We start from the raw sequence: 25610 nt of genomic DNA on the forward strand, positions 1-25610 counted from the left end.
TATTGATAACAACTGCTGAAATTCGCTGCTTAACTCATATTCCACTAACGCAATATTAGCCAGAATATCATATTTAGACGAGTGGGGCTGCATAGAAAATATTTTTAAGAATTTTTGGGGGGTTGACTTCCCCTTAAAAATAAACAAACAGAAAGTAAACAGCAATTGAACCTACCAGTGTCTAAAGAAAATGCAAATACTAAAAAATATAATAACACCTCCAAATACTTTAATGGACAACATACTGTTCTTTAATTCATGATCAGAATAAAACCGCAGTAAGCTTGGCATTTACACAAGAAGCACCGCCTCTCATCCATTAGCAGTCGACTCACGCAAAGAAAAGTGAGGCAGTGAGAGGAAGTTTGGTGTCATTGTTTAGTGGTTTTTGTCTCCATCTGTTCAGTTGGTCATAATGCATTCAGGTCACTCCGCAGTTGTCTAAGCGACATTACTGCCCCGCTATCCTATTATGTCGCTTTAATCATGCCATAAATCATGCTGCCATACTTGATGATGTCAAATTTTTATCACACCGATGCCATTTATATTACAATGCAATTACTTTAGCTGATGCATATTGCAGAATCCAGCCGTGCATTTGGTTGCGAAAAGTGCAGCCACATTGGATTAAAAACGTCATTCCTTTCTTCCAGCATTTTCCAGAACCTTTTCTATCTTCGCCCTCCCCCAAGGGAGGGTACGTTTCATCTCGGCGGAGAAGCGGCAGTGACACTATCTTTATCTAATTAAACCGAGGTTTCGTTTAATTTCCTGAAGGTTAATGAGAAGTTTATCATCCGCGTCAAAGCCCACTTTCGCTCGGTACCGTCATGTATTGGCTCCTGATAAGGTGGGCCGCCCACTCCCCAAGCAGCAAGGTTAAACCTGAGACTAGGATCTGCAAGGAAGGCAAGGTTGTATTAGTATTCCACGCTTGTGCACCTCCCCTCTTCTGTTGCCACATCAGAGAAAGCCTTATGTACAGCTGTCAAGCCAACTTGGTCAATACGGTGGGTGGGCGGATGCCCGCGACCTGACATGAATGACCTTAACTCATCTTTGATGGCACCGACCAGAGGCACGAAGCTTCTTCCTATCACCAAGCTTCCAGCCAAAGGAGCCTCGAATTGAGCTCCTTCATGACATATTAAAAACAAAGCTGAAAGATTTCACTGCAACTAATCAGGCCCTCCATATGCTCTCTTAGGCTGGAGATATGAACGGAAGGTTAATTTGCAAACTGTCTTCTTTGCCCGTTGGGTTATATATTGTATTATTAATTTTGCTTTAGTCACACGCTTATTAATTCTGTGGATAATTAATAGTCCTCACTGGCAGAGCTAATTCCAACATAAATTCTATTTTAAACCAATTTTTTGTCTTCAAAGAGAGCCTATCATCAAAGGAGGTTATGACCGCTCACAGGCAAGTTTTCGGACCTCCATTAAGAGGACATTGAGCCTAGCTCCACATCTGTGTCCATCAGCTCCACCTCTCACCTTTGCTTTGGTTCTGGCGTGATTGATTTTTGACCAGCGGTGATGCCAGTGATCGCTGTTCGATATCCAACATGCTCGTCAGTGGAAAGTTCAACTGTCTTGCTGCCTGAAAGGCAATTAGTTCCTCTGAGACGAAAGGATTTTATAGGTTTAGCGTCAGGCCAGCGTGACATCAACAGGGGGTGCAATATTAAGTCATTATATATGCTATACTCACAGCACATAATAAGATTCTGATGGTATGATAACTGTAAGCAAAAATTCTGAAGTACCACAGTATTAAAATTACAGCTCCAAAATGACCTTATTTGAAATATTTGTGTAATAAAAGCAACTTATTTTTTCCAGGGGAACACAATCTATTTCATTTTTGCACAAACTATAGAATACTGAAGAAGTACCATGTTAAGTTGAAATGTTAACATTTGTATTCTGTTTAAATTCTTCTTAGTAAGTCACAGTGTTCAATCACTGTTGAACTATTTTTAAAACAGACCCATGGGCTTATTACATTGTTCTTGGGGCTAACTAGCACCCACTGGAACCTTTTTTTTCTTCTTCCTTTTAGCACATTAATCAACAGAGCAAAAGATATCCATGTTTACAGTGTCTTTACAGTGAAAATATTTTCCCCCCTCAGGTATTTCTAAAATAAAATATGTAAATGACCCTGCTATTATTTTTATTTTTGCATTTTTGTATTGCAGAATTGTGTTGTTTTATTGTGCTATTATAATATAGTTGATACTTTTATTTTGAAAGATACAGGAAAAGGTCTCATAAACCGGTAGGAAATGACGTAAGTAACCGACGTACTGTAGTGCTGTCTTCCAAGTGCAGAGAAGACGTGTGAGCGCCACAGGAAATCAGAGAAAACTGAAGTTTACAACTAATTCAGTGAACGATTCTTTAGCACCTGGCTGAGAAGGGAACGAGGTTCGTATTGGAGCAATGTGTCATTGTTTAACTAATGTTGCTATATTTCATGTTGATTGTGTAATTTACTGCATAGTAAAACGTTACCGTTTTCGTCCACTGGAGTGTGCTAACGCTCCTTGGTAAATATTTAGCAATGCTATTGCTCAAGATTTTGTTTTATTGACTAAGAATCTGTATTTCTGCATGGTTTATTTTGTTTTAATGTATTTATAAAGGCAACAGACAAGGTTAAATGTTTATTTACAATATGAATTGTACTCAAGAGATTGTCAAGGCTATAAAAGGTAATAATTTAAGGCAATTAATTTATAGTATATGGTATGGTGAGGACAGACCATTTTCTTACGTCGTGTTGGGGCGTCCGGGGTTTTTATAAATTCATGAAAATGTCCGGTTGGTATTGTGTGACTAATAGGAGGTGAAGTACACTGTAACTTCAACCAGTACCTCAATTTCAAGGCCGGGGCAAGTGTCCTCTTTTTTTGGAAATGGGAATATGGTCACACTAGTATATGGCCTAAATACGGTAAAAGGATACACAAAACATACCGTTTGAGTTATTGATGGCAATTTTTCTTTATTTGTATTGTGTACAGTGTGTTCACACAAAGTAAGGTTTAATAATAATAATAAGTTGTGAACCATCAGTTGGAGAGACCACCTTTATTTCAACCAAGGATGCTACAAAAAGTTATAGAGCATACATATTTTATTTATTTTACATTATTACATTACATTATTTATATGTTATATTATACCACATATATATTTTATATAATAAAAAAAAAATTGTGACTTCTAGTCCAAATAAATATGAGATCATGACCTGGCACCCTGAATCTGACCCGCTGCTGCTGTTTACAGTAAAAGGTAGGGGGAGAAGTCGCGCATCATCTCAGAGTGTTAGCACTATTGATAGATGGATGGCTCGTTAATGCTGTTGTCTATACATCAAAAACATTTACAATGAAAAGGTCCAAGCCCTCAGGTACTGCATTAAGAAAGCGGCGAAAGAGGGAGGAAAAACGGGCCCAGTGTAGAGGCATGTATGTCCGTCAATCAGAATTGTCTAGAAAAATAAACATCAAAATAGCGTTTCCCGTCAATTGTTAACAAAATGGGTGTCCATCATTGACCTCATTATTTGTATTACTTTTCATATATATCTTACACAAATATATTGTACATAGTTTGAAAACATTTTGTAGTTAATAATGTCAGCACAAATTGCACTAAACAGTTGTATTGCACTGTACTTATACTATTTATTTGTATTACTTGTAGTTGTCTGAGGGGGGGGGGGCTAGAATCTACACTTTCGCCTAGAGCACCAAATCACCTAGGGCCACCGTGCACGGCTGTACCACAGGCCTGTGCCTACACACTCAGGCGGGCTACTACAGGATGCCTCTGCAGAGCTCTAAACGCAGCGGTGGAGACAAATATGAGACCGTAAACAATGCCTGGCATGTACAATACCGTAGCAACATGATGGAACAGCAGGAATGTTACAGAGGAAACTCAATTTAGCTGCCTTACGGTCACAATACAATCCTTGTAAACACGTTTTTTTGTCGATGATTATTACATACGATACAAAAGCATTCTTAGAGTATATACTGTTCCGACACCAATGCACAAAAACACACGCTCCTCCAGGAAAGAGAGTGCTTCCATTCAGTAGTTTGGTATTGGTTTTGTGCTTGCAGATGACATTGAGGAGCCAGGATGTGGATTTTAGACTCAGTGTTCATTTTGGCAGAACAGAACATTGCAGTCGCCCCTGGTCCCTCTGATTGACACCTTACTCCAATTAGTCACTGCTTACCTCATCCACTTGAAGAAAAAAGGTGCCTCACTCAAATAGACTTTTCCCATGAGGAAAAAAATATGTACTAACTATAATTACCTCAGCTCATAAACACTATCATTCAAACATGGACATTAGAGTTGAAGGCAGAGGTCAATATAACGTTTGCTAACCAAAACAGCAGCACAGATGCAATTAAACAATTTCTCAGATCAATCAAAGTGTGGAAAACAAGTTTACTAATGATGATTTCACATTTCGTAAAGTCAGCCTATTTAACAACATTTACTTTTCCAGAAGACCCTAACGTGATCCCTCTAAAATGTTGTGTGTGGCCATTTTTATGCTCTGGGCAGCTAACTCAATTGCTAACTTATTTGTTCCACCCAGGCATTTCTCCATAATAGTCCTTTTAATCTTGTTTAAAATTCCAGTTTCACATTCAACACATTAGATCTATTGTGAAGGCCTCGCGCAGGATAGGCAGTTTCCACATCTGCATTTGACTGAATAAAGGCTCAGGCTACTTACAATTGTTATTATGTTTGGTATTTTTTCTCATTTTTTGCCCTAGATAGCTTCTTGTCTGCCACTGCCACTTGCTAATACTCATGTAGAGTTTGCATTAGAGGTCATCAGCCATGGTCTGTGTTCACTTCCATTTCAGAATCAATTCAGAAGTCAGCCCCAATACATTTATCCATATAGTCTCAGACACAGCTGAGCCTATTACATCAACGCTTATCTTCCTGCCAATGATCGAATGGAAAGTATGAACAGCAGGGCCGGTGGCAGAGGTGAAATGTTTTGGGGAGGCTGAGAGGCTATCCCGTCCCAGGGAACAGCGTCACAGCAGGGGTAAACGGATGTGAAACCTGGCTAAGCAGATGGTACAAATTTTGCTGACTTCACCGATTAGCACTTCATAGAGCCATCAGTGACGTTAGCATATACTGCACAAAATTGGAAATACTTTTACCCCAATGTATAACGGGAATACCATAAAATAAAAATGAAAATAATAAAACAAAATAAATATAAATTATATATATATATATATATATATATATATATATATATATATATATATATATATATATATATATATATATATAATAAAATGCATTAGGGCATTAAAGCAAAAAAAATTAATAAATTACCAATTGAGATAAGACTTTAATGTAACATATATGCAATTTTGCTACGGACGTTTGAGAAAAAACACATGTGTTCATGATATGAATCATAAATTCTAATGAAGGAGCATTGAACTGAACCGACCTGTCAAGGGTGAACACAGCCTGAGACTCTGCAAACACAGCTTATCCCATCAATATAAACTACATTGATAGAGTTGGTTTTGGCTGCCTCCATTGTGCGTTTTATGTGAATTGGGGCAATATATCTCCTCACTGTTGTTGCTCCAAAAATAACCTGTCCGCCCTATAAAGAAGAGGTAAGGATGAAGTCAGCCCCATCGCCATGCGCCCAATCCCTTCACTCCCACACTGCCTCTCTCTCTTTGCGTGACTCAGACCTGCTGATGTATATAGAGGCTGAGCCAGACGGAGAAGTGGAGGCAGCAGCTGACTTGCAGCATTATAAAGCCTGCACCATGGGAATTTTTTTTTGAATATTAACAAAGTGGTGCTTAATCAGTCCCCAAAGGGATTTTTTCTTAAAGGTTTACACACTGTGGGACGATTGGAGCTCTGACTGAGTGACAGTTGCCAGACCTGGGTTGAGCTGGAAGGGATTTCTTCCTCAAAGAATTTCAAGGTCATTTTACAGTCATTCAGCAGAAGTGGATAATGAAGAACCCAGGAAAAAAATATTCCCTTCCCATTTCCTTATCAAGGATGGGAAACAGTGCTTGAGGGAATATCAGAAATGTTGTGAGTGGGTGTTCAGTGGATGAGTTTCTCAAAAACATTTGCTGGTGACTGAATCTTAAAAACAAGGACAGAAATTGTTTTGTTGGTAGTAATATTGCAGGAAAAAATAAATAAATCATCTCACTTTACAGATATTTTATCGCCCAGCGTGTGGCATCCCATTAGAGACTAAGATTATGAATTTCAATTTAGTTTTGATTTATTTTTCAACATATAATAAAATTATAGTAATGTAGACTACACAGCAATTTTTTTGGAATAAATTTTACTCTGACAAAGACTATATTTAGTCCCAGTCTAAACAGTAAACTTTATACTCGGAAGAGAGTAAAATATTCACATACAACAAAAACCTCAACAGTTGAGGAACAATCACAGAACCTTCAGGTTGGTAGACAGCCAACCTAATCACTGACCCACCCACTCATACTCGGTGTCAATATATCGCAAGTGTCAGGTGGAATCCTTGTATAACTCCATTTTTGGTCTCCTTTGGGACACATCAGCAATATGTTAGCTCACAATATTTAAATTTACTCCATAAAATTTACTGTGTGCCAGTCAAAGGTTTGCACACACTTTCTAGTGCTAGTGAATGAGAAACTGCCCAAACATTTGACTGTAGTGTAGTGGGGGGGCGTTTTGTAGGTGTGCGTTAGTATATTTACATTTGGAAGAATTTAATTTGGCATTGCAGTAAAAAATCCAATACCAATTTGAAGCACATACAGTAAGTAGAACCACCAGCTACTTAATTAAACTGTTTCCATTTAACTGCTTGTAAATGCAAATATCTAATTAGACAACCCCAAGGTAACAATTTGGTACAATGAGGCCTGGTGGTCAAGATAATCTGCTCTAATATATGTTTGAATTGAGCAGCACAATAGGGAACAAAATATAATTTAGAAACTGCAAATGTACTGTGTTTAACAAACCATCTTTTGATACTACAGACAATTCTAAGAAAATGATAAAAATGTTTATCAAGAAAACCAAAAAAGCCTTATTGTATAGACTTTAAACTTAAAGTTTGAATCAATAGGCTTTTCAGTAGGAAATTTCGAATAGAGTTTTGCACTTTGTACACCAAGGGCAATGTCAGAAAGATTATGTAAAACTGAAACAACTTCTTCCTCTTTTCTTTTCGGCTTTTCCCTTCAGGGGTCGCCACAGCGAATCAGTTGCCTCCATCTAACCCTGTCCTCTGCATAGTCTGCTCTCACAACAACTACCTTCATGCCCTCTTTAAATACATCCATAAACCTCCTCTTTGGTCTTCCTCTAGACCTCCTGCCTGGCATTTGGATACTCAGCATCGTTCTGCCATTATACTCACTATCTTTCCTCTGGACATGTCCAAACCATCTCAGTCTAGCCTCTCTGACTTTATTACCAAAGCCTTTAACATGTGCTGTCCCTCTGAGACTGTTTCCAGCACCTTGTTGGACAACGTCATCAAGAATACAGTATTTCTGAAAGGTTAGCTATCCACTGCTTCGACTTAACGCCACTCACTCAGCAGCAGGGAGTTCACTTAGTGGCCTGACTGGCTTTACATTGAAGTTAATTGACAGTCTGTTGTGTTGTACAGAGAGCCCTGTGCCACCCGGGTGAATGCCAAAGTCGATAATGTGTTTGCATCATAGGTCTTACAGAGGGCAGTGACACTGTTAGAACAAGTGTGGCTCGAGCGACGTGAACCTGGTCAGGCAAATCTGCAGAGAAAGCACTTCCTGGGTGTCTGAACTTTTAGGATGACATACAATGTTGTATTTTGGAATTCATTAAAAGTCTTACAGAGAAAAATTAATATTGCTGACTAAGAGCACTATCGCAGCTAAAGCCATTTTACTTCCTTAATATTTCTACAAATACACTGTGTCCCCTGTAAAGGATTGTGCTTTTGGAAAGATTTACAGTCTGTGGCTGGCGGCGACAGCGTTCTTGGATGCAAGTTGGATCAACGTGACAAAGCAAGTTGTAATGATCCATTAGGTTTGCGTCATACTGGAGTCAATCAAGCGCTCATCCCCGAGGCTACACCCAGCCGTCATGACAATCACAAGCACTTGTCTCAGAGGTGACAGGAAGTTCCAAAACTGACAACACACCCAAAAATACATGCATCGTCAGGCCTCCATGTATATGTCTGAAGCCTGCAGTCTCATGTGCTTGTATAATCTAATTTCTGTTCACCCTTGCCATTGCCTCGGTTTCAGCAGCATAGACAAACTACTGAAAAAAGTCTCGGAATAGCATTGCCACCATCACCTATAAAGAAAACGGTCATATTTTAATTATCTAATAGGAACAGCCAACTGCCGGGGCTTTCTTGCAATTAGCTAAGTGATTCCTTAGAAGACACTTGGAAAAAGTAGTGCAACCACAGCAGTTGCCTTGTGAGTAATATAAAGAAAGCTACAAGGTACAATACAGCAACACATTTTTTGGGGGGAATTACCTCCTTAAACTTGACATTTTATGATATTCTTCAACAATTAAACTGTTCCCAGGTGTCTGAACTAAACATCAAATGTTTCATGCTTTGGTCAAAGTTCACCAATAATCAAGAAATACTGCACCCCCCCCCCCCCCCCCCACACACACACACACTCTAAATAGACCTTAAAGTTGCCAGTTTTGTATGGTTGTCCTGTCTCAGGCAAATGAGCCACTGCGAACCTTCACTGCCATCAACCAAAATGAGCATAGCTTTGCGTTAGCCTTGACAACGATTGAGCATGGGAAGTCCAGTGGTAAAATCACATGGTTTTGAACTGGCGTCAGATTCAGAGTTTAACACAAGTGTTTCCATGTAGTCTGGTCATTGCCAAGTTGTTGAATTAGTCCGAATTCCAGTATTCCCAATGAGGGCCAAAATCTGAATGTACACAAAATGTACTTGACATTAAACACTTAGGAGGCACTTCTGAGACACAAATGTGTGAATGCAGGCCATTAAGTCAGTTTTCCATAAATAGCTCTTTTAATATTTACAGAATGTGCTGAGCCTCTTGTCTAGCAGGAGCTGAATGATTCAAGAGTGTCTGAGACTTTTTATGAAGGACAGATAATAAGAATCACAGCTGATCTTCCACTCTTGACCTTGCTGCCTGAGTGAAGGTGGGACAGACAAGGTACACAGGGGAGAGCAGAAAAAGAGAAAATAAGCACCGGCCGTAGCCTCTCAAGAAATGGAGGTCTGGCTGGTAAATGGACTGGTTAATAGATGGGAGCGAGAGAGAAACACTCAGGTGTGATGAGTCATCGTCGCAGAAAGCCTTGCGGCGTTATGACGGGCCTCGACTGGGGGCACTAGATAATTAATTTATGGGGTTAAACTCAAGACTTGCCATTTGAGAGGGAAGGGTGAATCAAATAAGGGTAACTTTGATATGTGGCGGCAGGAAGGTGGGGGGGGAATACATACAACTTCTGGTTAATTATAAAGGAACTATAACTAACTATCCCGGTGCTTCCCAACCTTGACTATGACTTACACTAGAATACTCCAATTAGAGGCCAAGCACCGAAAGCTAGTTTTAATGGTAGAATATATTTTCAATCTGTCTCAGTCTCTGTCCTGGTTCCTAAGTACAAAATAGGTCAATAATAAAGTAAAAATAAAAATAATTAAATATGGACTGGAAAGTAAACAGTGTCTTGAGACTCACCTCCAACAAGAAGCCGCAATCTTCAACTGCACGTTTGTCACCTACACGATTTATTGTTTTTAATTTTTACGATTAACGGTGGGTAACTTCTTTTTACACATTGGACGACAGTTAATTGGCCTGTACAGTGAATAAAGAGTTTACGGTGGCAACAGTGAGCAGATTAATTTTATTTCCTATGGGAAACATTGTGAGTGTGAACCTTCCTATACCAGTTCCATCCATTCCACTCCTCCACTATCCAGTGCATGGCTTTTACACTTTTTTTCTATCTATAAAACATTACCCCCACAGGATTAATAAAATACACACATCCATCCATATATCCACATTTCTCATTCGGTAACTTCCCAGAAAAAGCAAGACTTCACACGGACAACCCGTGACCATGGCAACCATAAATCATCAGCGACCTGTGCTTGTAAATCACATGCTGGGAGCAAACAACAATAATATACGGCCAGTTGATTGCATGAAACTATTAGATCAAATGTGTACGTAAACACACTCGTATATTTTATCTATGTTAATAAAATGCCAACCAAACAAAGCCTGAAGATGTAGATAATTTAGGCTTTATTTGGCACAAATAAAACTGCAATGCTAACAACAATATGCAGTCTGCTCCATGCACAGGATGACCATACTGGGTCCCCCTAATCTAAAAATACTTTGCATCAAAATGAGAGGCTCAAATTGATCAATGCAAATGAGATTATATGCAGAGAGAACCACATCCCTCAGCGCCTCACTGGAATTGAGCCATCAATATTTCATAGAGATCATTTATGAAAAAAACATGGCTGTCCTTTAAGGCAATGTTTTTGTGAATTTTCCTTCATAGCGAGGAGACGTTGGCGTGCACTTTCTCCCACCCAGTCACTCTGCTGCAGGGTTGCTTCCTTGGGCATAAACAGCTATTCATCACCATCCAGAGGATCCAGGTCTATGCCAATTGGATTGCTATTGATTGTGCTGATAAATGACAGCAAATGACAAACGGTTAAGGGGGCTAAACAAAAGAGCAGAAAGGAAAAGAAGGAGTGGGCAAGGACACAGAATTTGAGTTAGGGAAATAAAAGCTTCACGGCTCAGGTGTTGACTTTCATTACTGTGGAACATGCTTGCGAATGGCGAAAGGAGCGGTGAGAAATTGATAGATTTGTCCATGTCCACTGCTGTTAATTTACGGAGAAATTGGCTCGGGATGTGGCAATCGATTGTTTATTTCACACAGCAACATGACTGATGCGCTTCCAGAGAGCTCTTTTTATTTTATTTTTTTTACTGGACAGCCAATGACTATGAGAATGGTGTGTGTGCCATGTATCTATCAAGGCTTGTGTTATACTTCTTTATATTCATTCATTCTTTCAGGCCTTAATAAAGTTATAATGTAATGTGATACACTACAAGGGATACAGTAAAAAAATTAATAATAATCCTCTCCTTTTCGACACAGCTAGAGAAGTAAAGTTCAGTATATTTGGTAACTGACTTAAAATCAACCAAATGAATGGGCATGTTAAAGACAATTGTTTTATTAAATTGAAAGAAAGCAAATTATTTTACAATTGTTAGGTGTCAATCTCGAGGCCCGGGGGACAGATCTGCCCGCCACATAATTTTATGTGGTCCACGTCAGCAAATTATGTGCATTGACTTCATGTTTCTTGTTAAAATACCCAAATTACAAATTGTCTTCACTTTGAAAAATGTTGATATCGCAAGCATTTATTGTTACCAATTTTGAGCAAACAGTGTTACTGGTCTGATTTCAAAACTACTTAATTTGGTTTGCATACAGTATGAGTCGTTCATACATTTATTTGGGTTCAAAATCTTAACGGCTCACCAAAGGAAACAAAAACTATGATGTGGCCCATAACAAAATTGAGTTTGACAACCCTGCCGCAAAGCATTTCAGAATAACACAATCATTAAAGAAATTAGCAATACAGAAAATAAGATGTTCACTGTTAGTGTGCTGTCCCAAAAATTCACATTTTGCTAGGTTATGTAAACTTATTAAAACCACTTTATATGTGATTATTGTGTTGGTTTTAACTATTATTATTAATAGTAATTGTAGTAGTAGTAACAAAAGTATACTTAGAAATATTAGAAACTACTTAATCTTATAATAATACGGGGTAGGAAAAAATTTCAAAAAGGTTGTGTCCATCTTCTGTTGGGTCCACTTAAAAATAAAAAACAATGTGTTTGGTTATTGTTATTATACTTAAATTATGAATAGTGTAAAAAATGTTCACTGCTAATTGTATGTGATTTTTCTTCATTTATTATTAACATCGTAATAGCAATCAGATTGCTTGGACACAGGATCTCATTAAACAGAGGCAGCAACCTATGTGTCATAACTTCTGTTTCTTTCTTTCTCCCTGTCCCTTATGTGTTATAGAGTGACAATTTACATTAATGAACATTTTAACAATAAAATGTAAATGCACCTAATTACAACCCAAAGGCTCATTGCCATTGGTAGTCTCCCTGCCACAAGTTGCATGGCAATGATATTTTTTGTGTTTCATCTCTCAGTCATATTTGTGTGTGTGTTCCTTTAACATGAGGGGGTGAGTGGGTGGATTTGTTTTGTTGTCCAACTAACTTACTCATGAATTCCCTCACATATGCAGGGCTCCCTTTGGCTGGACAAAGCCAGTGATGCAAAACCCTCAAGTTTGCAACCGGGCAATATATGCAAACAAAGCGGCCCTTCACGGTGCAGGAAGCCGCCAGTTATTTTCATGCGGAGGGATGAAACTGTTGTCACGACGCAGGAGCTGAGGCTGTTTTGACAGCTGTACCCATGCTGAGGAGTTTGCTGACAGCAATAAATTAGTTACACACACTCGACGGGAAAGCGTAATCAGCGAGGCTAAACAGACATACACACACACACTCGCAGTCGTGCGTTTACACACACCGGCATGCAAACAAGTATGCATCCGCTTGAACACACGCACATATACAAGCATACAGAAAACAAGTGCTATAGAAAAAGGTATCAGAGGCATGCAACAAAATGTGTCCAATGGTGTAAAACATTGAGGTAAACACAATGTACTAGCGTGGAAAACACAGTAAATGACAGCTGTTCTCGGACCAGGAAAGAGGTCAATCCCAGGGAGCAGGCAAGAACACTTTCACACTCATTTTCAACACAACGGGACGTTTGAGGACAACAAACGCACGCATAGTGGCCTTGCACACTTTGCTTTGCTGTCAACATGAACCCAATTGCAATTTTGTTCATTTAAGGACATGAAGTGGGCAAAGCGTGTTCACTACTTCCATGTTTACACTGACGTAAGTTTATTTATAAAGAACAGGAAAGAAATATCAGCTATGAAATCTGAGTCAATATCACCATAAGGTGCCTTTAAGGTGTCCGCATGCCACCCAAAAAAAATCAGAGATTTTCTACAGAATGTTATATTAAGTCAATGTTAATCTGTTAAATATATTTGTCAAACTTTTTTTATTTTTGTTGAATTAATATGGGGACGGTATAATGTCTATGGAAACATAAACATCCATGACGAGCTGAACTGTAACACTTGCCAAAAACATACTTATATGGGGAATAGAAAAGGTTTGTGTTTAGACTCTTGTCCATGTAGCCTTGGACCAGCATTTATTTGCCAAATTAGGAAATTGCATGCACATCTTGGTTAAACCTTGCTTGTCACTTGTTTATCAAGTGCACTGATTTGATTCAGACGAATACTGTGTAGCCTCAAACAGTGGCAACCACTTCATAAATTAATGCTTCTTGCCAGATAGATAGATTTCCTTGTCAGGAAAGAAACAGGGAATAATTCGCTCTACCTCAAACTGCACTAAATTATTAATAGGGCCCAAGAATAGACCACCATAATCCTCCCATAGAGGAGCATTTGTACAAATGAAAGCCTTTTCTCAAATAGATGCCTACCTCAAATACATTCTTAATAATATTATATTACGGAACTAATTTTCACATAGAATTGACTGGAAATGTATCAACTAAAGATCATAAATGTAGAGCAGAATGTCCTCGAATTAGGCCGCTAGATGTATGTACATGTTTACAGTCACTATTCTGACCAAAAAATAATAAATCAGGGAGGTGAACATCTGCAGGGTCAAGCAATAAGGTAATTTGAACTTTTTTATGTGCAAGAATGCACGGCTAAAAGCGAGACAGATGTGTTGTATTTGATATAATATCAAATATGAGGGTTGATATGCAATGTTTGGGTTGATGGGAAGGCAGAGGGATGACCACGGGCTTTGTGAACAGATGGTCCCCGGTTGCCGCCCAAGATCCCATTAAGAAAGATGGCGGGACCTGACCTATTTGTGGAAACGACCATGCCGTGCAAATCCACCGTGCAATATCTACATTGGAAGTTTATAATCCCTGTTTTTCTTGGACATTATGAGATTACATACATGATCAGTGTAACATTAACACAGGAATCAATTAGTCAAGAGTCCAAAAAAATAATTTCAGGCCACTTGCATTTCCAGCTGTCCGACGGGAAATTTCCTTGGACGGTGTGCCCTTGGGTGCTTAATGAGGTCTATCAGCAAAGCAACTGGAGTGATTCCCCTGTCAAGAGCTTGATGAGCCATCCAGAGGTGCCGTGCCTTTCACCTACATGCAGCCCCTTTTGAGTGAACAGCTGCTCACAGAGCTCTCAGAGACACTTCCTCCTTAGACTGCAAGTGGCACTCCATTGCTAAGTTCCTTCCTGATTTGCATAAATCCACATGAATGACACTTATTCACCTATCGGCCCATTTCCTTCTCCATTTCGGAGGTCACATGCTATTACTTTTATGACTCTTGATGTCTTTCGATATGACCCTGAGCTCAGAGTGAGCTGAAAGCCACACTACAGACGCTATTAAATATTTGATGTGGTGCTATTCTTATAGGGAATAGGCGAGAAACAAAGACACCCATAGACAGGGCTAGCGTTAACATCAATCTTATCCCTGTGCCCATAGGGTGACGGTGCCTTATTGAAACAGGATATATATGGTGTGTTTTTGTGTGACACCAGACTCATAATGAGAACTTTGTCATACGACCAGTCACTAGTCATGTATTATCAGTCAAGCAATATGACACGAGGCAAAGATGGACTCATAAATTCAAACTAATACTGTGAGCGGCCGAGTACATCTTTAGCCCTCTCTTTATTGGTGCTGTGCAAGTCTGAACAATACCATAAGCCTTAATAGGTTTCTGCTCGACTGCATTCTTGCTAATCACCAGAATGAGCTGTTTCTCATGCAGCACATGTCAGATCGTAATGGTTATGCACCGTGGGTGGATATTTAATTCCACTCTCATCAGAGCCAACCAGTTGGGCAAAGTCAAATCACGCATCACGGACTGGTGAAAAAGAGCTTCTAACACCACTCAATCAGCGCAATCGCGGTGGATTAAAATGGGAGGCTAGGGGCAAAGCCTCTGGATTTGGAATTGTTGGTTATTCAGTCAGCGAGCCTCGGGTTGTGCTTGATCTTTCATTGGTAGGGAACTCATCAAGGCAAATAAACAAGAACCGAGTCTGTCTTTGACTTATTTCACATGCATTCTCAGCAGGGTTTAAGAAGGACTTTGCACAAACTTTTGATGGGAAGTTCACCTTGGAAATCTATTAAAAGTTGGACACATTTCATGGGATTGAAAGGAAATTAATTGAAAGAAAAAGAAATGTAGAGGGTCGGGTGACAATGTAATGTAATGCTGGGCAACAAAAATATATCACAATTTTAATTAAAAACATATACAGTACCCCAAATTGATATAGTATTTTCCCTATAAAATGACCTTAAGTTACAAATTATTTGCATTTTTTGCCTGTCTTTTCCCTAAAACACAAGCACAATAAATCATATAAATTAAAACTAACTAAAAATAAATAACATTGAAAATATCTGGAAGTAAAACCAATTTTCAAGCCATGTAAACTGTTGTTGTGTTCATTGTTTACTGTTGTTTACATGACATAACCAAGCCTCAAAACACATATTTATTTCTTTGAGGAACAATTTTGATATGGAATGGACTTCTATTTATATAGCGCTTTTTTAGCTATAGTGCCCAAAGCACTTTACACAGCCTCACATTCATCCATTCACACACACACCAGTGGTCAGCTGCTGCCACACAGAACACTGCCAGGTCTACTGGGAGCAAATTGGGGTTTGGTGTCTTGCTCAAGGACACTTTGATATGGTCACCAGGGGTGAGGGTCAAACCCACAACCTCACAGATGGGAGATGAACACTCTACCACTGAGCCACGCCGCCCCTGCTAATCAATGACTTCATTTGAGGAGCAACTTATTAATTTTGAGGCGTACTTGGTTAAATTACCTTCGGTCACAAATTAAAGCCCTGCGTTGAGCCAGTGAGTCACATTCGTTGGCTTTTACAACACGGACACCAAGATGAAAAGCAACAGGTGCTAGCTCTGTGCATCAAACTAGCAGAGGTGCACAAAGTCTAGTGAAATATTATAGAAAAATTAGACTAAATTCTATACAAAAATATTGTACAAATATTATAGAAAAATGTGACTTCTAGTCACAATCCTCAAATACAGCAAAAGCAAGTGCCATGCACACCCATCTGAGTGCCATGCAACCGCTCACATTCGTTAATTAACAGCCTAAATCCTCACGTCAGCTGTCAATTAGCAAATTCATCAAATGCTCAGATGGAAGAAGGAGAATATACACTGCCGTCTGCTTAGACGATAAACCCGTGATGAGCGGTGCTTGATCAACAACCTCTACAGTAAAAATGAATGGTAAAGGTCGGCCGTAACTATGTCTAAAAAAACAACATCCAGCTAGTGTTGCGCTCCAGCGCTCATTCCACAGACACACGCCGGTGCGCTCCTCTTTCTCCTTCCATTTGCCCCAGCCCTCGGCTCACACTCAGGCAACTTCACTGCCTCACAGTCTTATTTTGTTGAATCTTTAGCAAGAATCCAGATAAGGTCAAAAGCAGGATCTGTAAAATATAATATTGCAATGCAATGCCTCCTTTTGTTTTTATTTTATTATACTCTGGAGTACTTTGGCGAGTTGTGACCCTGCAGTTGTGTTATGAGAGTCAGACGTTTACCATTTCTGACGGTTTACAACAAAATGAAGGTGCCTAAATGTGATTGGATGAGCACGTTGTAGGGGTTGACTGCCCCCAAAGGACGGCGAGGAGCAAATTGTCACCCTTTCAAAATAATTGACTGTCATATTTTTTTCCTTTTTTTTTTTACCTAAATCATCTCCTTATGATGCAAATGGTTACATTTTTTGTTTCCTGAAAAATCTGAAAAAATGACTTAAGCGATTGGGCGGCTAAATATATTATCAAAACATCGCACACAGTTGTGTAAAGCATAGTTCAGACTACAAATTCAAATGGAATGGCACAAAGCATGGTTGGTTTATCCTCAATTAGCTGTCAACAATTTCTTTCAAAAATTTTCCGTTCCTTGTGCCTGTAATTTGGCAAATTTCCTCTACATTACAGTTCATTCTCATGATTTTTCATCGAGGGTTTCCCAGAATTTTGCATCCCTAGTATTCAGTAGTCCTAAGGGTGTGTTCCTACTGGGTATTAACATGCATCTCCACATTGGATCTCATTCATCCTCTCTGTATGCAAATAAACACAGCAGTATGCAGCAACACATTTCCTCAGCCTGGAAATCAAACCATGAAAATAGAAGACTGTGTTTGCAAGCACGGCGTGTTACGTTCCACTCTTCATCGCTTCCAGACGGGAACAGCTGCCTTATTTAGACACTAAATCCTGCTGTACTGTAAGCAATAGGACCATACTGTATGAGCTTTGATTGCAAATCTGTTAATAAACATTTCTGAGTCAAACTATGCATCACTCTTGTGGACACTGGGTTGTCATTTTCTGCCATCTCCAAAAGAGGACAAAAGGCCAGTTTAAGAACGGTTTGTTCTTAAACTGGATTAAAAACAAAATGTTGTTTACTAAAAATCCTACTTGCAGACTATTGACTAATGACATTCTTTTAGTCCTAATTTACATTAGTACCTCACAAACAGTTAACACAAACAAAACCCATCTTTATCATACTATATAATCCTTGTTTCCTTTAGTTTTTCAGTGCGCTTATGTGACTACCCCCAGTCCAGTGGGTACCCCTTACCCAGTCTTAGGAACTTGCTCTCAGACCCTACACATCCTGGTAACCACCTCTTCCAGCTCCTTCCCTCAAGTAAGCGCTATCAAACTAGAACCAGCAGAAATTCCCACAGCTTCTTTCCTCTTGCCATTAATTCCCTAAACAGTTGACTCAAAATTCCATAGTGGCGAATGTTTGCCAATTTTGCACATCCCTGTAGGGTATTCTTGTATTAGATTTTACAAGTAACTATAAACAACTGCATGTTTGTGATCACATGGCAGAAGTACAGGAAAATCCCATAGATAGGTGCAACCCAACACTGCTAGTTAGTTGTGGACGAGCAGCCCATAAGGTGGTCCTTCAGTGTGGCCCAGGTGGCCCCTAAACTCCATCTGAGTGATTAGATCTGAAAGCGCCCTCTACACATCCTGAGTGCGTCCCACTTGTGACTGCATCACTCAGCTTTGAGCAACAACACCTCGGGCTTCTTTGCTTCTTCCATTTGGAAGGAATGGAGCCGGGCATCAAACTGCTTTAATCCCACCTGTGTGTGTCTGTGTGTGTGTGTGTGTGTGTGTGTGTGTGTGTGTGTGTGTGTGTGTGTGTGTGTGTGTGTGTGTGTGCGTGCGTGCGTGCGTGCGTGCGTGCGTGTGTGCGCGTGTGTGTGTGTGTGGGGGGGGGGGGGTGCGTGTGTGTGTGTGTTTAGACACCCCCTTAATGTCAGATGACTGAGCCCCACTACACAGCAGTTGCTATGGTTACCGGCCAGTTTCTGTGTACATAGATTCTCGTTGTAATCTTGATCTGCAGTGAAACACTGACTCGAGAGCACAAGTCCCACAAACATCACTAACCCACCTACACACACACGCCCCCCCCCCCCCCCCACACACACACACACACACACCCACACTGCATACACGAGCTATCGAGCAGGTACTGTGTAGTATGTGGACAAATCCGAGCATCCACGAATGTACATATTCCGCCCACATGAGGAGATACTCATTCACCTACACAGAGTATTCACCCGCATATATACATGCACACTTTGTGCTAGCTGCATATCATTACATCATGTACGCAAAGTAGGGAAAAAACACTGGGCACAATTATCATCCCCAGTGGAAGTTACACAAATGAAAGGTGACATTCCCGTAAAGTAACTGGCGTCTCATTCCTCGCCAGCTCTTCCCCATGTGTCGTCCTCCATGTCGATGCCTCTATGTCACTTGCTCACATGCATTTATGCATAGCGGCCAGATGAAATTCTGCGGCGGAGTATGAGATGAAAGTGTGAGACCATGCCAGTGGATGAAAGAGAGGCTCATTTTGTAAATTGACAGCTCCCTATGGGGTTCTTCATATTTCGCCATGAAAGGCACCCCCGATCCCTCCCGGTTTCCCCACTACCCTCGCCAAGTATGAAGCAACTGTCACATTACAGCAAACTTAAAAGTGGCAGCTCCTGAAATGCCATTCAGACTCTTCTCAGTTGAGACTACTGAGTAGGGTTGGTTAGCCAAAAACAGTCCAGCAAGAAGCCATTGGACACTTAAAGGTACACATTTAGAACCTTTTTCCTGACAGTATGCTTCCCATATTTGACGCTGTGTTGTCAGACAGCAAACTACAGTAGTCGAGACTGAATCAACAGCATCACTGCTGGAGGCAGACATTTATTGCACTCCATTTTTCCTCAATTGCTACAATAATTCTGGTCTAATGCTCACATTCATAATTGATTATTAAAGACATTACTAGCTAGCATTTTATGGTATATGTTCAATTGTTAAACAGACTGCTATTGTGACATATGCCTTTGATCAGGCTATAATTGGGACTTTACCATGAAACCATTTAATATAAAGTATTTTGTCCTTTGCCCACAATTGTGTGTGACACATGACTTAGGCTCCTAACAATGACACTGTTAAGGCTAGCAAGGAGAAATCGAATTTTATACAATGGGGATCATGCATGCTCATTTGAAACTTCATCGGGTACACTTGCACTTTAATGAGCTCCAACGTAATGCTCACTTTTGGTTGACACCACCAGAATTGCATTAATTAGTACTTGAACATGGAGGTACTCTGCATAAAATAGCCATAATTCCTAAATGGCAAATGCCATACTTTTGTGAAACCTCTTCAATAAAGGCTGAAAGTCGACACATCAATCACATCATGACTTTTTTTTCTAAACTCAAATCTAGTGGAATAAATTATCAATTTACAGTGTCATCTTGGTACTGTATCTCCTGCTTGTACTTGACAAATAAGCATACTGTAAGCTGTTCACGCATTGGTTCAGCTGGCAGAGTAAACACCACCTTGTACAACAGCCTGCCACAAGTCAGCTATAATTGGTAATTGGACAGTGCGGGCCAAATCAGCGTTTCAGCCTGAATTTAACGTCAAATAACTTCCCTATGGAATCTCATAACGTATCAACAGTGTGTGGTAGCGAGTCATCCAGATGACGTGACGTAAAAATATGTGGGATTAGGATGACAAATGTATTATGGTCTGAATCAGGGTTTGGAAATTCTGTGCCCTTGACTCGGTGAACCAAAATGCTCCTCTTTTATTGGTGACAAAATGTAAACAGGAAGAAACTTTAGCGTATGGAGTAGTGCGGTACAGGATGGGCTGAAATCGCACTTATAATAATCATAGTTGTACGTCAAAGTAAAATGATCTGATTTGCATGTTCAGTTACATTTCTTCCAAACTCAGCAGCGTAACACAAATAGTTTATAGCGCTAGGCTAAATATTGAGCGGAGCCAATCTGGGCCGAGGCCAACTTCAGTGTGAAAACCAGTTGCGGTGGGCTAGCCCCAGGGAAAAAGACCAAAATGCAGCACTTAGCTCAAAGTGGACGTGTCAATTCACAACACACTGCGCATGAATTTGAACCCCAAGGTTTTGAGATGTTTACATTTTTTATATGGGCAAAAAAATAACCTACCAGAACTCTGCCAGTGAGGGTCTGGGCAGAGATCATGACACCAGCCCAGTCTTTGACCGAAGTCATCCATCCCACCTCACTGACCGGAACCTCCTCAGTCTTCTCATCAGGACCCTTTAGTGCATTGCCTGTTGCCTGATTGTTGGCGGGGTTGTTCACTTTCTGAGCCTCCTGTAAGACAAGAAAATAAAGAGTCTTTTAAGGACCACCAAAGAGAAGAAGGGAAACAGCCCACTAAACATCTGCCGTCCAATGGACCTCCAGATCATGTCCGTATTGTGCCGGCCGGTCATGGACCGTATTCCTACGTCCATATGACCACCAAAATAGGTTGACGTATGACGCCGATATGTACGTTGATATGACGTCCCATACTCACCATGTTTGTACTTTGTACATGAGCACAGTATCATATACGCTGTAATGTAATTTTTTTAACTTTTTTTAACTATGCATTTTTTTGTGTGTTTTTATTTTTATTTTTTTTAGTTAATAAAAAAAAACATACAAATTTGTATTTTATTGTTATTTTTTGGACTCGAAAATTTACATTTCGACGCATATGTGGAAATTCGGTCTATCCTGTGTGTGGTATATATATAGGCTCCACCTCTCTAGTAGGCTCTCCCATATGTGCATTCTCAGAGGAATAAAAAAAAACATACAAATTTGTATTTTATTGTTATTTTTTGGACTCGAAAATTTACATTTCGACGCATATGTGGAAATTCGGTCTATCCTGTGTGTGGTATATATATAGGCTCCACCTCTCTAGTAGGCTCTCCCATATGTGCATTCTCAGAGGAAGTGGTCATGCTGATCTGCTCAAGGTAAGTTGCATTAAGATGCTCCTTTTATTTTGTTATAGCCACATGTATACTTTTCGTTTCAATGCTGTATTGTGATCTGTCACTAGCATTATCAATAGCAGGAGAACCTGCTGAGCTCCGGGTTTTTTTAGCCAATGGGGCTGAAAAATGGTACATGTTTCGGCTGGGCGCTATGCTAGGTGCTAGTAGCTATAGCTAGCCACGCACCGACGCCACCGCCAGTGTTTGTTGCCACTGTTTACATATTTCATGATACTTTGGTCAAGTAATTATTCACCAAACCTTTTCAGATTTATGCTAAAGCAGTGTGGGAGGAGGAGGGCAAAGAAGTGGAGGGCAGGGTGCCATTCATCTGGAACGAACCATCCGATGGCCACATAGTAAAGCACACATCTAGCTTTAAAACAATCAAAAATAAACCTATTGCAACAAACTGGACTAGGACGCTATATTTGTATTTCTTTGAGTATTTTCATGCATGATTTCACACCATTATTTTAGTCATTTTAAATGATGAAGCCACATGACCTATTTTGAACCTGATTTCAACTTTGCCAAGACATTGCAATGACGTTGACGAAATTACGTCATCTGATATTGCAATCTACACCCAAATGTGACGTTTTTACTACGTATGCCCAGTGGGAGACTCTTGCAAAACTGCAATAGTTGGAAGAAGAATCTAGGTCCAGTCCCTTGTCTCCCAAAATGTTGTGAGTTATCTTTGTTGTTTTGGTTATTTAAATTATAATAAAGAGTAAATGGCATTGACAACATTAGAACTATAAAAGGAGTTTATCACCAGAAGCAGTTTTCAATCAAAAGTGCTTTGTGCTTTTATTATTTACAACAGATGTTTTTATAACTTCATTAGGTATTTACATAAAAATTTCTCTGCTCAAAAGCCTAATAAAATATTACCTGAACAGTATTTGAGCATTTAACACGAGCACTGTAATAAATATTATTTCTTATGAGTCTTTTGAGCTAATGTGCAAAGTGTCCACTACATATGCTTCAAACATGGAAGAACAACAGTCCGATTAGTGATATCATCATTAAACGTGTTAACTTTGTCGTATATGAGATCCGCAAACAACATCTTGGCTTAGTAGGAAAGCTTCAGTAAGCATGTCCACATTCATGATTAGCTAAAAAACCTCTGAGGGGGGAGAAAGGTCCATCGCGCCTTAATGGCATCCATCTGCTATATGCTGCAGACGTGCGTGTGTGTGTTTGAATGGGTGTATATTAGATAATGACAGAACGATATATAGTTGCTCTTTTCATTCCGCACATATGCTTCTTTAAGTTAATTGCTCCTTGGGGTGACTGTCGTGCAGGCCTTTAAATGCTAATTCGGGCATGCGAGACAGGGGGGAAAAGCACTGTCACGTTGCAACATTCCTATACCCCTTTAGACTTATGCAAAATGTCACCCGTTATAGCCATTAAACACAAGCATATTTGGAGAATTCTTGGAATTCATTGCTATAACGCTCAATCGTGTGGATGGTGGCCCATTCCGATGTAACGATTGCAACTTTACACTGAAGAAAAAAGTTGTCAATTGATGATTTTTCAAATTGTGTTTGACCTCAGAGGTTCCACAGTAAATAGATTAAATCCAATTAATAAACAATGGTACTTGTAAGAAGAGACCAAAAGGACCTAGCAACGGATGGACTGACCATTATGAATCCCTGAGGCCACAAAGACCAAACCAGACATACAAAGACGAGTACTTGAGCTTGACTAAAGAGCACTGCTATTACAGATGAGCCCGGGAGGTTACTCTGTCCATTTCAAGAGGATTGTCTCGTCAAATTGGATTACATTTCATAATGATAAGGCATGGACACAGCTGCCATTTTCCTAATTTGATTCCGACCCCCAGAACAATGCCAATAAACTAGCTCTAAAACAGCCAGACTTAGTCATTAGATCATTATCTACTCTTGCTATGGGGCCTCCATCTTTAAAACGCCAGTAGCTAATTTGCTTATTTATGCTTTATTTGGTTATTAGTGTTAGGGGACTCAGCCTCAAAGTGCCATGCAAGCATCTAATCAAACACATTTAGTCTAAAATGTGTAACAACTGCTGGAGCAAGGATCGAACATTTAAGGTCTGGTATCAAATTAGGCCTAATTTTGGTGGCTCTGGCTAATTAGAGTGTAGAAATAGAGAGTAGCCTATTAAAATAAAGGATTAGATTCATCACCTCTGCATCCTGAGTGAAATAAACAGGAGGATCATGATTCAATTACTTAAGAAAGTTGTTTTTGGCGACCATTAGTTCAGAGCAACAACTCTGACCCACACCCATTATTTGATTATTTTGATAACACACAAACAAGCAGCAAACCTTGAAATTTTGCACTTGCTGGATGTAATGAAACAGATGGGGCTCGTACACAGGTATTTGCCACTGGATTTCTTCTACTGATGAGTGTGTCTCCAATTTCTGAAACATCAGACCAACTTCACAAATTTTATGTCGATCTTACTTAATGATCATTTGTTGGTGAATGTATTCTTGTGATTTTTAGCTAGGTATCAACACTTGTAGAAATTCAAGTTCACACTCGTTTTATAGTGACAACGCAATTTCTAAATAGGCCTATTAAATGTACAGCACCTTCCAACACTTCACCTCCCATTTTTACATTCTCAGAAGTCACGACTCAACTAGCATTTGTCTCACTGGTCACATGGTGGAACACTCCATGTTAAAAGTGTGTGAGTCTGTGTGTGTGTGTGCATCTAAGGTTTCACTCAGTTTGGCCATGTGCCGGCTCCAAAGCACTCCAAGCATGTTGCGGTAGCAAAGTCGATGCCCTGCAGTAATTCCTTAGCCGTAGACGTCTCACGGGACAGAGTAGCTTTCAAGCGGATTATTAAAACGATGAATTAAAACAACACTTTATTGAAAGCACAGAACAAGCGAGGACTTAAGCACAGATACCTCTTGTTGTAAAAGGGCTAACCTACAGTATCATTTTGATTTTGGATAAATTAGACACACTTCCACCAATGTTAGTAAAAAAAAAAAATTATAAAGTAAATATTTCATTTTACTTATCAGTTTTCTTTAGAAATTATGAAATATTGAATATTTGGTTGTAATTTTTTTTTTTTTAATTACATTTAAAAATGAGCTAAATAGGCAGCTTTCCATCACGTGATTGGTCATTGTTTGTCTGCAATGTTGGAGGTCGAAACTAGGCTTGCAACAGATATACAAGTAAACCGACTCATGTTCACTTTTGTTAATTCTTTTTTTTTCTGTATAAAACTAGACAGTTAATACCAGCTATGATATACATTTTCCAATCCCCTCCGCCTCAAGAAAACATTATAGTATAATAGTATAGTATAGAGAAACTTTGGAAGCAGTGGCAAAGACACAAAACACAATTAAGTGACCGTCATAAATATCTACGATCCCTACACACTTCAAACAACTCTCACCACCACCAATTTTTGAGTGGACCCTTAACCCAATTAAATTAGTTATTATGACAGGCAGAAATTAATTGATTTGTAGTAAAACATACATCTCGACAGCAAGTTGAGAGGTTTGCTTTGTTTAACTAGCAGAGGCAGCTAACATTAGCTCATCCAATTAGCCTTTGTATCTACCAGAGCTTGCTCAGTAAACTAACCTAATCAACAGAACTACTTTGTTGACATTAAATAACATTTTTAGCTTGACCTCACACATCAGCGCTAATGTTTGGCACTGCCAACTGAGAGGCAGGTGGACAGGTAAATGCTATTGTT

General features: G+C 39.6%; 1 protein-coding gene across 26 annotated transcripts in view; it reads right to left on the reverse strand.

Annotated features, from left to right (window-relative positions):
- Window positions 1-25610, reverse strand: part of kcnma1a (potassium large conductance calcium-activated channel, subfamily M, alpha member 1a) — a 188352-nt gene that overhangs the window by 106218 nt on the left and 56524 nt on the right. For all 26 annotated transcript variants that reach the window (XM_086092826.1, XM_086092815.1, XM_086092804.1 and 23 more), the window contains exon 2: window positions 20995-21165. In XM_086092826.1, the coding sequence (XP_085948952.1) occupies window positions 20995-21165 (171 nt within the window). The remainder of the gene's footprint in view (window positions 1-20994; window positions 21166-25610) is intronic.

This window comes from Leptonotus elevatus, chromosome 13, assembly GCF_054856555.1.
Source record: "Leptonotus elevatus isolate MCC_2025b chromosome 13, RoL_Lele_1.0, whole genome shotgun sequence".
Lineage (NCBI taxonomy): Eukaryota > Metazoa > Chordata > Actinopteri > Syngnathiformes > Syngnathidae > Leptonotus > Leptonotus elevatus.